General features: G+C 50.5%; 1 protein-coding gene across 2 annotated transcripts in view; it reads right to left on the bottom strand.

Moving 5' to 3' along the window:
* Positions 1 to 14313, bottom strand: part of NEURL1 (neuralized E3 ubiquitin protein ligase 1) — a 278678-nt gene extending 264365 nt beyond the window's left edge. The window contains exon 1 of one of the 2 annotated variants that reach the window (XM_075612526.1): positions 14158 to 14313. In XM_075612526.1, the coding sequence (XP_075468641.1) occupies positions 14158 to 14251 (94 nt within the window). In that variant the 5' untranslated portion in view covers positions 14252 to 14313. The remainder of the gene's footprint in view (positions 1 to 14157) is intronic. The other variant, XM_075612529.1, reaches the window with a different exon arrangement.
* Positions 14314 to 15445: the final 1132 nt, after the last annotated feature.

The following is a 15445-nucleotide window of genomic DNA, read 5'->3' as shown; positions in this document are numbered from 1 at the left end:
AATTGTAGTTCCCAGGGGCTGCCTAATGCATTGGGGCCGCGTGCGCGCTTCCCTCGCGCATGCGCGAACCCCTAATGGCCGCCTCAACCTTCCTGTCCTCTTCCCTACTCTCGCGCGATCTCTCCCTAGCCCTGGAGTCCTATCGCGCGCTGGCCGCCTCCTGCGCATGCGCGAACCTACGCGCAATGGCGGCGCACTCTCCTCACAAGCCGCCCAGCCGGTGGCAACGCGATCGCGGCCCTAGCGACGGCCCGATCGCGTCCCCGGCAACCACAGCTCCGATCTGCTCCCTGCTCTGGCCCCCACCCTCGCGAAGTGCCGGCGGGTCCGTCAAAGCCTCCGGCGGCACCCGCTACCGCACGGCACTCGCGGAGGGGGGCCAGAAAGAGAAAATTTACATCAGGGCTACATTCTCCCCTTCGCAGAATCCCAACGCCCTCGCTTGGGTAGCAACCGTACAGAGAATTATATAATGGAAAATACATGGCATAAATCACATCACATGTAACATGCATTTTGTCATCAATCCTCATATGGATACCCGAGGCCAGCTGAGTCTCAGAGTGGAGTGCCCCTAACAGATTGGGTGAGGGTATCCCACCTTGACTCCTGTGAGTCTTTTGGAGCTCAAGACCTGTCCCTTGCACCAACCCACCTTCTCCCCCTCGCAGAAAAAATAGTAAGGGGTCCGGGGTATTGACCCTTTCCGGATCCTCCGGTCTCGTCTCACGGGAGACAGGGAGGCTCAGTCTCTTTCCTCGGTCCACCACATGGCGAACATAGCGCTCCATTGCGCACCTGGGAGAGGCCACAACTGCCAGAGCGGTCTCAACAGAGTCTTTGTCCGCTCCAACCATCCCTTTAACGGTGACACCTTCTGTGGACTGTACAACTTCTTCGGGTAGGCCCGGGTCTTGGGAAGGCCAAGTTTGGAGACTCCTCGTGCAGGAGTATGTGTCGCTCCGGTCCGCTACACCGGATACCTTCATGAGGTCGGATTCGTTCCATAATCCGCAGAGATCTTCTGGGGGAGACACCTCCACCAGGACGCGATGACGGGGTGAGCCCATCGCCCGGGTGACCCTACCTTTGGAGTCACCAGGCCCCACGATCACCGGGGAGCTCACACCCGACACCCCTGGGGCAGTCAACTTACCCCTGTCGTTGTCGGCAGGTACTGATCCCAAGCCTGGGACCGCTGGTGCCTCGTTGATAGGCCGGACTGGCAGTTGCAGGGCACACGGGCCCACATCATGGTCTGGATCAGTTGAGACGGTCGCTTCGGTGACCTCACTGGAGTGGTCCGCCGGCAGGCGCATCACCACGCTCGGTGGGTCGCTAGAATCATCACACATGGGCGGGGGTACAAGTACCTTACCCTGGCCTTCCGGAATCTGTGGTTCTGGTCTCGGTGGTTCCTGCTCGGGAACCGGGTCTGGAACCGACATCTGGAGCTCCGCCTTCAGCGGCTCTGGCTCAGCGTCTAGAAAGTTCATTTGGGCACACGGGCCCTCCACCACCTCCATGGCTGAAATGGACAAACCAGTAGCGGCTTCACCCACCTCGGTAGCACCATCAGGCGCCTCTTCCTCCGCAGGTTCCGCCATCAGAGGTTCCTGCTCCTCCATTTGCACGTCCCCTTTGAGAGGGTCTGCCACGGTGGTCTGGACACACGGGTCCCCGGCGGCCTCTGGAAGTAGAACAGACTGGGGACACGCATCACTTACTTCAGGAGAGAGGTCCTGCTCCTCCTCTTCTTCATCGGCTGGTTCCGCCGCCTGGGGCAGGATAGGCTGTAGGAACCAGGCCCCGCAACACTCACATTGAGGCCCCCACTCCAGTGCCTCCCTAGGACAGTCACAATTTGGCATAAAACACTGGATACCCAGTTCTCCATCCAACTCAATGTCCTTGAAGTCGAGCGGTAACTGCGACAGGGCTGCTCCCGAGGCACAGGCTTTTTGCAGGCAGGGACACGCTAGCACAACTTCATCTATTCCTGGCGCTCGCCAGGACACATACACATTGCGGTGTAACCCCTGGCAGTCTATTTCTTCCTCAGGGGAAGGACACTCCATTTCTACAACAGTGTCCCCTCCCACTGGCCGTTCTGTAGGCTGCGGCAGTTTGGGTTGCAGGGTCGGTACCCTGCAGTAGCCGCATATACGCCCCCAAGCCAACTTACAAGACGAGCAGTCACCTTGGTTACAAAAACAGTCTAGGTACCCCTCCTCGTTCGCGTCTTCCAACCGCATTTTTACCATGCACGCCAAAACATTAAGGTCCATACTACCCCAGATACTCAATGTTTGTATTGTACATGGACACAACAAAAAGGATACGCTCCCAGCCTTGGTCTGCCAGGATCCATACGACGGCGAGCAATTCTCTCTGTATCCAGTACTCTCTTCCAGGGAGTGTTGCGAGCTCTGTACTAAGTCACTCACAGTGTGGGGGCGGGGCTCGGGTTTTCCCGCCAGTCCTGGATGACTGTTGGCAACATTTTCCCGCGCGGCCGGGAACTTAGCACGTGGCTTCCTCCGCCTTGAGGGCTTCCCCATGGCGGAACAAAAATAGGACACAAATTTAGAAAAACATGTACAGGGCACCCCAGGTCTGATATCTCAGCAGCGCCTCCAAATGTAGCCCTTTTTGTGAACCGGCCGACCCACCCAATCTCACATTGGCCCCTCGTGGTCTAACCGGTCCCTTCCCTGCAACACACCTGCTCCTAAAGGGTTACTGGTACTGAAACACACCTGCGGCTCCAGGAGATCTGAGCCTCCGCTAGCTGGGAGCCTGGGGAAACCCTTACCCTTACTTGGTGCAGCTCCTCCACTTACCCAGGATCCCCCGTTAGGAAAGATAGCCCTGAGTAAGAAATACAATGACACTCGTATATGATAAAACAATAACTAACACTTTACTTAAGAACACATAACACATTACATAACATCACATAACCCGATGCTCTACCCGCATCACCTCAGCCCAATGTCTGGTGTTCCCCAACCAAGTGTCCTGTGATCACCCCACACCCAATGTCTCGTAAATCCTACGGAGGTCGTGGGTGACTGCGCAGTCACTATGTTAAGCTAGGGCCCAGTTAGTGCACTTTATAATATTGAAGATACCTTCCGAGCACTCCGATGCTCGGGACCGCAACTTTCTTCTCAAAGGGTCAGACGTCTGTCTGATCCTTTCCAGGTACTCTGCCGGTGGACCCCAACGAGGGTCCCACCGCTTCACGGGAACTGCAACCGGACCACGGCAACACCAACCGCATGGGAACAGCAACCGCCTTCCTATCACTAACTACTACTTAGAGTGACAGCAACCCTAACCTAGGGCCTGTCCCTGAAGAACCGCAACCTGGGATGGCTTGGGGAAAACTCCTAGGGCCTGTGGACAATAACCTGCCCCCCCTTCCCCTAGCTACCCAGTCCTAACTGTAACTGCTGCTAGCTATTAACTAGCTACTCCCAAAGCACCTGCAGCTGACACACTGCACACACTGTCAGCCTGCAGGGATCCACACTTCACACACACTGCACGCACTGTGCCCAGCACATACAGCGACACTACTCACAGGCAGCTGCAATCACACACAGCCCCTGGATCCCGCAGCAAACACACTGCTAGCACACTGTGCCTCTTTGACAGTGCCCACAGCTCTCTCCGCTGCGACACTGCCAAACCAGCACCTTCCACACTCAAGGGTCACCTCCCTAGCTAAGGCGTCCCTCTTCAGTTACCCCCTGCCCTTTACACGGGAATTGGGGCCTGCCTGGGAATCTAGGGAGGACCCTTACCTGATGCAGGAGCCACGCGCTCCCTGCACCCTTCCTACTCCTTCCTCTGCTTCTTCCCTGACTGCTGTTGCAAAGCTCGGGAAATGTATCTCTTTTCCCGGGCTGAGCTTCCTTCAGCCCTATTGGCCACTAGGGAGCACCTGACCTCTGCCTCCCTAAGCCTCCTGGGAATTGTAGTTCCCAGGGGCTGCCTAATGCATTGGGGCCGCGTGCGCGCTTCCCTCGCGCATGCGCGAACCCCTAATGGCCGCCTCAACCTTCCTGTCCTCTTCCCTACTCTCGCGCGATCTCTCCCTAGCCCTGGAGTCCTATCGCGCGCTGGCCGCCTCCTGCGCATGCGCGAACCTACGCGCAATGGCGGCGCACTCTCCTCACAAGCCGCCCAGCCGGTGGCAACGCGATCGCGGCCCTAGCGACGGCCCGATCGCGTCCCCGGCAACCACAGCTCCGATCTGCTCCCTGCTCTGGCCCCCACCCTCGCGAAGTGCCGGCGGGTCCGTCAAAGCCTCCGGCGGCACCCGCTACCGCACGGCACTCGCGGAGGGGGGCCAGAAAGAGAAAATTTACATCAGGGCTACATTCTCCCCTTCGCAGAATCCCAATGCCCTCGCTTGGGTAGCAACCGTACAGAGAATTATATAATGGAAAATACATGGCATAAATCACATCACATGTAACATGCATTTTGTCATCAATCCTCATATGGATACCCGAGGCCAGCTGAGTCTCAGAGTGGAGTGCCCCTAACAGATTGGGTGAGGGTATCCCACCTTGACTCCTGTGAGTCTTTTGGAGCTCAAGACCTGTCCCTTGCACCAACCCACCTTCTCCCCCTCGCAGAAAAAATAGTAAGGGGTCCGGGGTATTGACCCATTCCGGATCCTCCGGTCTCGTCTCACGGGAGACAGGGAGGCTCAGTCTCTTTCCTCGGTCCACCACATGGCGAACATAGCGCTCCATTGCGCACCTGGGAGAGGCCACAACTGCCAGAGCGGTCTCAACAGAGTCTTTGTCCGCTCCAACCATCCCTTTAACGGTGACACCTTCTGTGGACTGTACAACTTCTTCGGGTAGGCCCGGGTCTTGGGAAGGCCAAGTTTGGAGACTCCTCGTGCAGGAGTATGTGTCGCTCCGGTCCGCTACACCGGATACCTTCATGAGGTCGGATTCGTTCCATAATCCGCAGAGATCTTCTGGGGGAGACACCTCCACCAGGACGCGATGACGGGGTGAGCCCATCGCCCGGGTGACCCTACCTTTGGAGTCACCAGGCCCCACGATCACCGGGGAGCTCACACCCGACACCCCTGGGGCAGTCAACTTACCCCTGTCGTTGTCGGCAGGTACTGATCCCAAGCCTGGGACCGCTGGTGCCTCGTTGATAGGCCGGACTGGCAGTTGCAGGGCACACGGGCCCACATCATGGTCTGGATCAGTTGAGACGGTCGCTTCGGTGACCTCACTGGAGTGGTCCGCCGGCAGGCGCATCACCACGCTCGGTGGGTCGCTAGAATCATCACACATGGGCGGGGGTACAAGTACCTTACCCTGGCCTTCCGGAATCTGTGGTTCTGGTCTCGGTGGTTCCTGCTCGGGAACCGGGTCTGGAACCGACATCTGGAGCTCCGCCTTCAGCGGCTCTGGCTCAGCGTCTAGAAAGTTAATTTGGGCACACGGGCCCTCCACCACCTCCATGGCTGAAATGGACAAACCAGTAGCGGCTTCACCCACCTCGGTAGCACCATCAGGCGCCTCTTACTCCGCAGGTTCCGCCATCAGAGGTTCCTGCTCCTCCATTTGCACGTCCCCTTTGAGAGGGTCTGCCACGGTGGTCTGGACACACGGGTCCCCGGCGGCCTCTGGAAGTAGAACAGACTGGGGACACGCATCACTTACTTCAGGAGAGAGGTCCTGCTCCTCCTCTTCTTCATCGGCTGGTTCCGCCGCCTGGGGCAGGATAGGCTGTAGGAACCAGGCCCCGCAACACTCACATTGAGGCCCCCACTCCAGTGCCTCCCTAGGACAGTCACAATTTGGCATAAAACACTGGATACCCAGTTCTCCATCCAACTCAATGTCCTTGAAGTCGAGCGGTAACTGCGACAGGGCTGCTCCCGAGGCACAGGCTTTTTGCAGGCAGGGACACGCTAGCACAACTTCATCTATTCCTGGCGCTCGCCAGGACACATACACATTGCGGTGTAACCCCTGGCAGTCTATTTCTTCCTCAGGGGAAGGACACTCCATTTCTACAACAGTGTCCCCTCCCACTGGCCGTTCTGTAGGCTGCGGCAGTTTGGGTTGCAGGGTCGGTACCCTGCAGTAGCCGCATATACGCCCCCAAGCCAACTTACAAGACGAGCAGTCACCTTGGTTACAAAAACAGTCTAGGTACCCCTCCTCGTTCGCGTCTTCCAACCGCATTTTTACCATGCACGCCAAAACATTAAGGTCCATACTACCCCAGATACTCAATGTTTGTATTGTACATGGACACAACAAAAAGGATACGCTCCCAGCCTTGGTCTGCCAGGATCCATACGACGGCGAGCAATTCTCTCTGTATCCAGTACTCTCTTCCAGGGAGTGTTGCGAGCTCTGTACTAAGTCACTCACAGTGTGGGGGCGGGGCTCGGGTTTTCCCGCCAGTCCTGGATGACTGTTGGCAACATTTTCCCGCGCGGCCGGGAACTTAGCACGTGGCTTCCTCCGCCTTGAGGGCTTCCCCATGGCGGAACAAAAATAGGACACAAATTTAGAAAAACATGTACAGGGCACCCCAGGTCTGATATCTCAGCAGCGCCTCCAAATGTAGCCCTTTTTGTGAACCGGCCGACCCACCCAATCTCACATTGGCCCCTCGTGGTCTAACCGGTCCCTTCCCTGCAACACACCTGCTCCTAAAGGGTTACTGGTACTGAAACACACCTGCGGCTCCAGGAGATCTGAGCCTCCGCTAGCTGGGAGCCTGGGGAAACCCTTACCCTTACTTGGTGCAGCTCCTCCACTTACCCAGGATCCCCCGTTAGGAAAGATAGCCCTGAGTAAGAAATACAATGACACTCGTATATGATAAAACAATAACTAACACTTTACTTAAGAACACATAACACATTACATAACATCACATAACCCGATGCTCTACCCGCATCACCTCAGCCCAATGTCTGGTGTTCCCCAACCAAGTGTCCTGTGATCACCCCACACCCAATGTCTCGTAAATCCTACGGAGGTCGTGGGTGACTGCGCAGTCACTATGTTAAGCTAGGGCCCAGTTGGTGCACTTTATAATATTGAAGATACCTTCCGAGCACTCCGATGCTCGGGACCGCAACTTTCTTCTCAAAGGGTCAGACGTCCGTCTGATCCTTTCCAGGTACTCTGCCGGTGGACCCCAACGAGGGTCCCACCGCTTCACGGGAACTGCAACCGGACCACGGCAACACCAACCGCATGGGAACAGCAACCGCCTTCCTATCACTAACTACTACTTAGAGTGACAGCAACCCTAACCTAGGGCCTGTCCCTGAAGAACCGCAACCTGGGATGGCTTGGGGAAAACTCCTAGGGCCTGTGGACAATAACCTGCCCCCCCTTCCCCTAGCTACCCAGTCCTAACTGTAACTGCTGCTAGCTATTAACTAGCTACTCCCAAAGCACCTGCAGCTGACACACTGCACACACTGTCAGCCTGCAGGGATCCACACTTCACACACACTGCACGCACTGTGCCCAGCACATACAGCGACACTACTCACAGGCAGCTGCAATCACACACAGCCCCTGGATCCCGCAGCAAACACACTGCTAGCACACTGTGCCTCTTTGACAGTGCCCACAGCTCTCTCCGCTGCGACACTGCCAAACCAGCACCTTCCACACTCAAGGGTCACCTCCCTAGCTAAGGCGTCCCTCTTCAGTTACCCCCTGCCCTTTACCCGGGAATTGGGGCCTGCCTGGGAATCTAGGGAGGACCCTTACCTGATGCAGGAGCCACGCGCTCCCTGCACCCTTCCTACTCCTTCCTCTGCTTCTTCCCTGACTGCTGTTGCAAAGCCCGGGAAATGTATCTCTTTTCCCGGGCTGAGCTTCCTTCAGCCCTATTGGCCACTAGGGAGCACCTGACCTCTGCCTCCCTAAGCCTCCTGGGAATTGTAGTTCCCAGGGGCTGCCTAATGCATTGGGGCCGCGTGCGCGCTTCCCTCGCGCATGCGCGAACCCCTAATGGCCGCCTCAACCTTCCTGTCCTCTTCCCTACTCTCACGCGATCTCTCCCTAGCCCTGGAGTCCTATCGCGCGCTGGCCGCCTCCTGCGCATGCGCGAACCTACGCGCAATGGCGGCGCACTCTCCTCACAAGCCGCCCAGCCGGTGGCAACGCGATCGCGGCCCTAGCGACGGCCCGATCGCGTCCCCGGCAACCACAGCTCCGATCTGCTCCCTGTTCTGGCCCCCACCCTCGCGAAGTGCCGGCGGGTCCGTCAAAGCCTCCGGCGGCACCCGCTACCGCACGGCACTCGCGGAGGGGGGCCAGAAAGAGAAAATTTACATCAGGGCTACATATACATACAGGGTAAGAAATGATTTGGTTGGAAATGCTTGTTTTGCACTATTTAAATGTATTTTGATATGCTGCTATTGTTAAATGTGTGTATTGTAATGTTTAATTAGATATATGTAATTTTTGGTGTTCTATGGTATACTTTAGGTCAGGGTGAGGCTTGCTTTGTTATAGTGGATTTATTTTGGTACTACTATTTTGTCAGATGTTAACTTTTTTGGAGAATGGGTTTGTTTAACGATTAAAAGAGTTAATTGTGTAATTGATTTGGATGGTATTTTAATTGTTTTGGGATGTCATTAATTAATGGTAATTTATTTGGCTTGCCTTGCTTGGTTTAAATAGTATACTTGTTTGGATTTCATTGTATTTTCTTTTGAATATTTTATTGTTAACATTGATTGGCAGAGTGCACTTGGTGCACAGATTTTATGCATCATGTATACAATGTCAATTCAATCTTTTGATTGGCATTTGATGCTTTTGATTGCCACATGAGAATGATTTTATTAGGAAATAGGATTTTGTTTTACTGTGGCAGATATGGAGAACTGGTATTTTTATTTATGCATGCTTTACTAAACCCTTAAACATTTCTTTGTATATTGGTTCATCGTGTGTGTGTGTGTGTGTGTGTGTGTGTGTGTGTGTGTGTGTATATATATATATATATATATATGTATATATATCTATATATATAGATATAGATATATATATATATAGTTGCATGATGTAGCCACTGTACAAATGAATGGGTGAAGGGTGGGTGAACCCCTTAATTATCTTTGCAGTTATTATCTGATAAGGTCATTAAGGGGTTAATTGATATCAGAATGTAATAGCAATGTATTGGCTATGTATTTTGTTGGCAATGGAGGACACGGATTTTGCTGTCGAGGGGGCTTCATATTGATCAGGTCAGTAGAACTTGATTTCTTTTATTATGCTACTTAATGTGTTTAATAATGGGCAAATAATCTATTATCCCTATCTGGGATAATTTGCACATTATTGTACTGTATGTGTTGGGGGGGGGGGGGAGGGGAATTGATGTATTTAATGTATAGGACATGTTTATTTATTTTTACATACAGGGTTGTTTCCTCAGGCCTGCGGGGGACCTCTGGAGACCACCTGAGGTCTCCTCGGACTTCTCACGGGTAAACGGCTGCCGGGTCCACTGGGGACACCTGCGGGGAAGAACCGGTGGCCCCACATCTGTGGGGGCACCGCGGACCCGAGGGCCCCCAGACCCCCGTGTGAAGCACCCGAGGCCCCTCAGACACCTGTGGGTCTGACCTGGGGCCCACCAGACAGCCGCGGGCCTACCCGTGGGGACCCCATTGTGGCCCACGGTGACCCGCGGAGACCACCTGGTGGACCATGGCGCCTGGCGGGGACCACCCGCAGCCCTCCAGACCCTGTTTGAAACCAGGTGCTGGGCTACTGTAGGTCTGTGGGGTGACCAGTCAGGCCCACCAGGGACTCCCGTGGGCCTGGGGTATTAACCCTGTATGTAAAATAATAAATCATGTATTTATGGGGGGGCACAGAGGGTGGGTTATGTATGTAATAAATATAATGATGTTTATTGTGGGGCTGTGTATTGTTTTTATTGTGGATACTGTGGGTGGGGGAAGGGAGTATTGGCCCCAAGGGTATGTGGGTAGACCTCCCGGCTGGGTAGTGTGTGAGGGTGGTTAGGCCTCACGGGGTGGGGGGGGGTAGTGGCGGAGGGTATTTAGGCCTCCCGAGTGGTGGGTGAGGGTGGGTTAACCCCTTAATGACTGTAGCGATTAATAACCGCTATGGTGATTAAGGGGTTAGGGGACATTACACTGGATGTTTTTATTCTTGTTTATGTTTTGCAGCATCGGAGGGGACATGGACGGTTATGAAGATGAGGATGGCCTTCATCGTGGCAGCCGGACATGGGTGAGTGCAATATGTATTTAATGCATTTATTGTTCTTTATGTATTTAAAATGGGCACATTCACTGGATAATAGTAATTTTGCACTTTACTGTGCTGTATGTGTTAGGGGGGGGGGGGTGTATTTATTGTAAAGTATTTGTGTTGTTGGATTTTTTTTGTGGGGAACACCCGAGGGCCACCGCCGGCCTCTAGTATCATTGCTGTGCATCCAAAAAATGTAATATATGTAATGGGGGTATAGGGGTTGTTGGGGGCACAGGGGGTGTATGTTGTTTATTGCAATGTTTATTGGGGGGCAATTGTCCCCAATAAACATGCTATTATGCCTTAACCCCTTCATTGCCTTAGCAGCTATCCGCTATGGTAATGAAGCAGCATTAATGTATTTTAATAATATTGTGCGGGAGCAGGGGGTCCCCTGAGCTGAACCGCATTGATTTGTGGCTCAGGGACCCCCTGCTTCCCAAGTTACATGCCCCGGTATGGGGCATCGGAGGTCAATGTCGCCGCCATCTTTATAGAGTCCAAGATGCGACGTGGGCTCTATAAAGATGGCGGCGGCGACACTGGCACCCGATGACCCATAGGAACATTTTAAATCTTCGCACTCTTTTCTTTAATGCTTATTTCATACGTGAAAACATGAGCAGTACCCTATTGTAAATGGTCACATGAGAATGATCATACACCTTCCATGTTACACACCTGTCGGTGCTCACAGATTAGTCAGTCTCGCGCGATTTCTGTGTTTAAACCGTAGAGCACTGACAGTGTACACCGCGCCATACATAGACTTTTTGGAGGCACAAGTTCCTGCCCTGTTGAGCTTACAATCTATTTTTGGTGACAGACACACAGGGAGATAAAGTGACTTGCCCAAGGTCACACGGAGCCGACACTAGGATTTGAACCAAGTTCCACTGCTTCAAACTCAGTGTCAATGTTGTCAGAGTCAGCATCTTTACTCTCTGAGCCGCTCCTTCAGCCATTAAATACACTGTGGTCACAACTGTTTAGGTCCCACTACGCATAGCAGTTAATGCCTTTTCTTTTACATGATGTACAAGGTCCACATGTTACACAGGAAAGCATTGGCAACCTTTGCAGATGTAGATTTGTAAATGGAAAAGTGGATTACACCGTGGGAGTTGAGAAGAATAAGATAAAAGAAGGAAGCTGAGTGAATGACATCACGCTGAATTCAATTTGTGTGACTCATACATACTCCAGGTTTCTACAGAATCACTAAATAGTCGGTATTCATACATGGTGGTGCAGCCACTTGGGTCATGGACACGCCGCTGAGATGAAAGAAGGGAGGAAAGAAGGAACTTGGTATGTAAAAGATAACTTTAACTCTGTCAGAGGAGCTTGGAATGCACGGGGTTAAAGAAGAAATTCTGAACACGAACAAAGCAACTTTGGGCCTTTTTAACTATCTGTAAAAACAGCAATCTTGCCATTAAACTGATAGGGGAGAATCAGTGAGAAACATTCATCTTATAGTCATTGTCTCCAGGTGCTCGGTTCTAGGTAAGTCACTCAGGACCAAATCCACAGAGCTCTGTCAACTGAGGGCTCATAACATCACATTACCTAAGTCAGTAATGGACATTGATCTTTCCCCCTTCCTTAACCTCACCCCGCTCAACAACCGTGGGATCCAGATCAACACTGTCCTGGGCCTCGATACAAGCTGTTGGCGGACCCGTGTCCGTTATAATTAATGCAAAACTCTTTCTGGCCCAAAACATGACTTAATGTTACATTATTGAGCGTTAAAGAGTCCCGTTAAGGCATGACATCACTTTTACGTAAGTTAACGCAGGGGGTGGGCAACTCCAGTCCTTAAAGGCCACTAACAGGTCACATTTTCAGGATATCCCTCCTTCAGCACAGGTGGCTCGATCAGTAGCTCAGTCGAAGAAAGCCACTAATTGAGCCACCTATGCTGAAGCAGAGATATTCTAAAACCCTGGCCTGTTGGTGGCCCTTGAGGACTTGAGTTGCCCATCCCTGGGTTAACGTTGTGTTAACTGTCTGAACGGAGCTCTGATATAAAGGACACATAAGGTTAAGAATGAACCAAGATGACTCACACACTTAAGAGTTAAGCTAACTGTTAGGCTATGTCCATATGACTAAATCCTAATTCTCCGGATGTTCCTACAGAGACCTTGGCTTTTATTTACCTTCAACATCATTCCCACCTCATCAATAAAAGGATGAGAGATATGTTTCTAAATTGCTAGGACTTTAAAGTGATTTATGGTACTGTTGAATAAAAAAAAATTAAAAAAAGCATTATAAATGTGTGTTCGTATCATTAGGTTTATAAACTGTGCTATAAAATATATTGTTTTTTTATTGAAATATGAGCCATTTCACTTTGACATTCATGCTGAGCCTCCAAACATTTTACTGGAACCTGTCAGATCTGATCAGCTTCGTTTATTCCGTATGTAAATGTAAAAACCTACGGCATTTCAAGGTTTCAGCAAAGAAACATATAATTCTTTAAATAGTATTGGTTTATAACACAGGCAAATATTTTATTTAGCACACGTCACTTAAAACAAAATAGTTTGTTGCCCTTTATTTATAGATTAAACCAAACTAAACTAAACTTAAAAAGAAACAAAATTAATTGTTTTAAAAATAGCATCTACAAATCCAATAAGCGAATGTTAATAGATAAGACAGCGTTCCTTCTGGCTTTTAACATCAAACTCTTACCTACTTAACAATGCTCTAGAAAGATTTCTAGCCAAAGGTATTATTCCCATTATAAATCCCTAATGGTAACACATGGCACTATACAGTACTTATACTATTGCATGATTCAAATACTTGTTTAGAATAATTAAAACATGACTATTCATATATATATATATATATATATATATATACTGTATATATATATATATATATATATATATTTATATATATGTTTTTTTTTTACAGATGTGCACAGTTTATTCTATACTCTATATAATGAAATACAATAGCAAATGAAATATCAATTATTAATTCATTCACAGGAGTAAATCATAAATTTTCTCAAAAATGACAAGACTTCTTGCTCTGTGGAAAGAATGTAATGTTGAATGAAAGATTTTACTTTTTGTACACTTTCTTAGTAGAATTTGAAAGATTGGTTGGTTTACATTTGATGGACTTTGAAAAAATACCAATAATTCATTTGTCACTCACATTTTCTAGAATATATAGAAATGTTGTCACAAAGACTATTTCACAGATAACCAATCGCCAGTACAACTTTAATCAGTTACAGTTTTAATGATTAAAGCCTGTTATGAATTGGAGCATACACAAATAAAGCCATTTTTATCACAAATGTGTTAGGGAGTCTATAGCCTCTAAGCGTTTTTCAATATAGTCACTTTATTAACACTTTCAATGCCCGAGAGGTCTGCAGAACATTACTTTGGCATTAAAAGGGGTAACTTATTACAAGATAAAATAATTAATAATAATATATAATGAGAAGACTGTTATAGTATGTATGTCAGTGTTTGTCTTAATGTAAATAACTGCATTATTAAATCCATCACCCCACAACTATGTCATTAGATAATAAAATAAGAAATACATGATAAATACCCAGGAGATTTACACGAATTATATATAGAACAGGAGTACATCTTCTGAAAGGGGGAAACCATTGGAGCTGCCCCTGTTCCCATAATGAAATGAATGGTACACATCTGGGGAAGGCAAACATCTGGAGTGGGAAAGTCAGCACCGGAGGGGGCAGCGAGGCTCCGGCAGTGAAGGGGATTAACATGGCATGGGGGGGTCCTCTGTTTTGTCATGTCTGATGTCCTACCTTTGACGTGCTGCTGCTGCTGCTGGACCCTGTGGAGTCTGGTCTGGCTTCCTCGGGGGAGAGCAGGGATGCTGCTGGAGAAGCTGTTACCCATGGCATCTAATTGAATGAGAGCATAGCCTGCTGCACTATCTTCCTTTATGTCACTGAGGGACTTCCACCCCCCCCCCCCCCCCCACTCACTCCTCCCCCCCCCCCTTTGGGTTGTTGCTTCCTCCGCTGTGACCTGTCTGGGACACCCTCTCCTCCGCTCTATGCTGCTTGTTGCTTAGATCCCTCTGTTGGAAGGAGCTGATCCATGCCTGGCCCCTGTGCTTTTAATGTATGGGGCTGTCAGAAGCCTCTGCTGGTCACCAAGCTTTGTCTCAGCTCACTATGAATAAATAATAAGATGCTGATCTGGACAACCCATGCTCCCCCCCCCTACACCTGCCTAATTACCCTAATCCATCAGGGATAGTATGTGCCAGTACCAATGTGACCTGCTCTGTGCTAAACAGGACTACATATCCCAGAGTTCTTATAGGGAGAGATAGAAACAGGTCTGCCCTGATACTCCATCTAGTTGGAAGAGGTGCTGTCCTGTTTCTGTTTCTGGGGTTGTATTGTAGCAATTTGAAAGAGAGCACATTATTAATGGCCAGGTATATAGGATTAGAAACATCTGGGCGTCTGCATTTAGTTGTCAATGTTTTGTTTTTACCACTACACCACTAATCATTGTGGGACTTAAGGTCATGGAATTTAATAAGGCGAAACCTCAAATGCCTTATTGCTTAGTTAATATTAAGGGTTGATGAGAGAGAGAGAGAGAGAAGAAGAAGAAAGGGGGAGACAAGGGAGGGAGGGGAGAAGAAACGAGGGGGGAAGAGAGGGAGGAAAGAAGGGAGGGGACAGGAGGGGAGGGAGAAGGGAGGGGGAGAAGAAGGGAGAGGGAGGAGAAGAAAGGAGAGGGGAAACAAGAAGGGGGGAAGAAGGGAGGGGAGAAGAAGAAGGGAGCTGGGAAGAAGGGAGGGGGAGAAGGGAGAGGGGAGGGAGAAGGGGGGGAAGGAAGGGAATGGAGAAGAAGGGAGGGGGAAGAAGAGGGGGAGAAGGGAGAGGGATGAAGAAACAAGGAGGACAAGGGAGGGGATAAGAAGGGAAGGGGAGAAGAAGAAGGGAGGGGGAGAAGGGAAAAGAAGAGGGGAGAAGAAGGGAGGGGGAAGAAGGAAGGGGAGGGAGAGGAAGGGAGGGAGAGGAAGGGAGGGAGAAGAAGGGAGGAGGGGAAGAAGAAAGGAGGAGGGGGAGA

The sequence above is a fragment of the Ascaphus truei genome, chromosome 8 (assembly GCF_040206685.1).
Source record: "Ascaphus truei isolate aAscTru1 chromosome 8, aAscTru1.hap1, whole genome shotgun sequence".
In the NCBI taxonomy this organism is placed as follows: Eukaryota; Metazoa; Chordata; class Amphibia; order Anura; family Ascaphidae; genus Ascaphus; species Ascaphus truei.
This window is presented reverse-complemented; position numbering and strand designations above follow the sequence as displayed.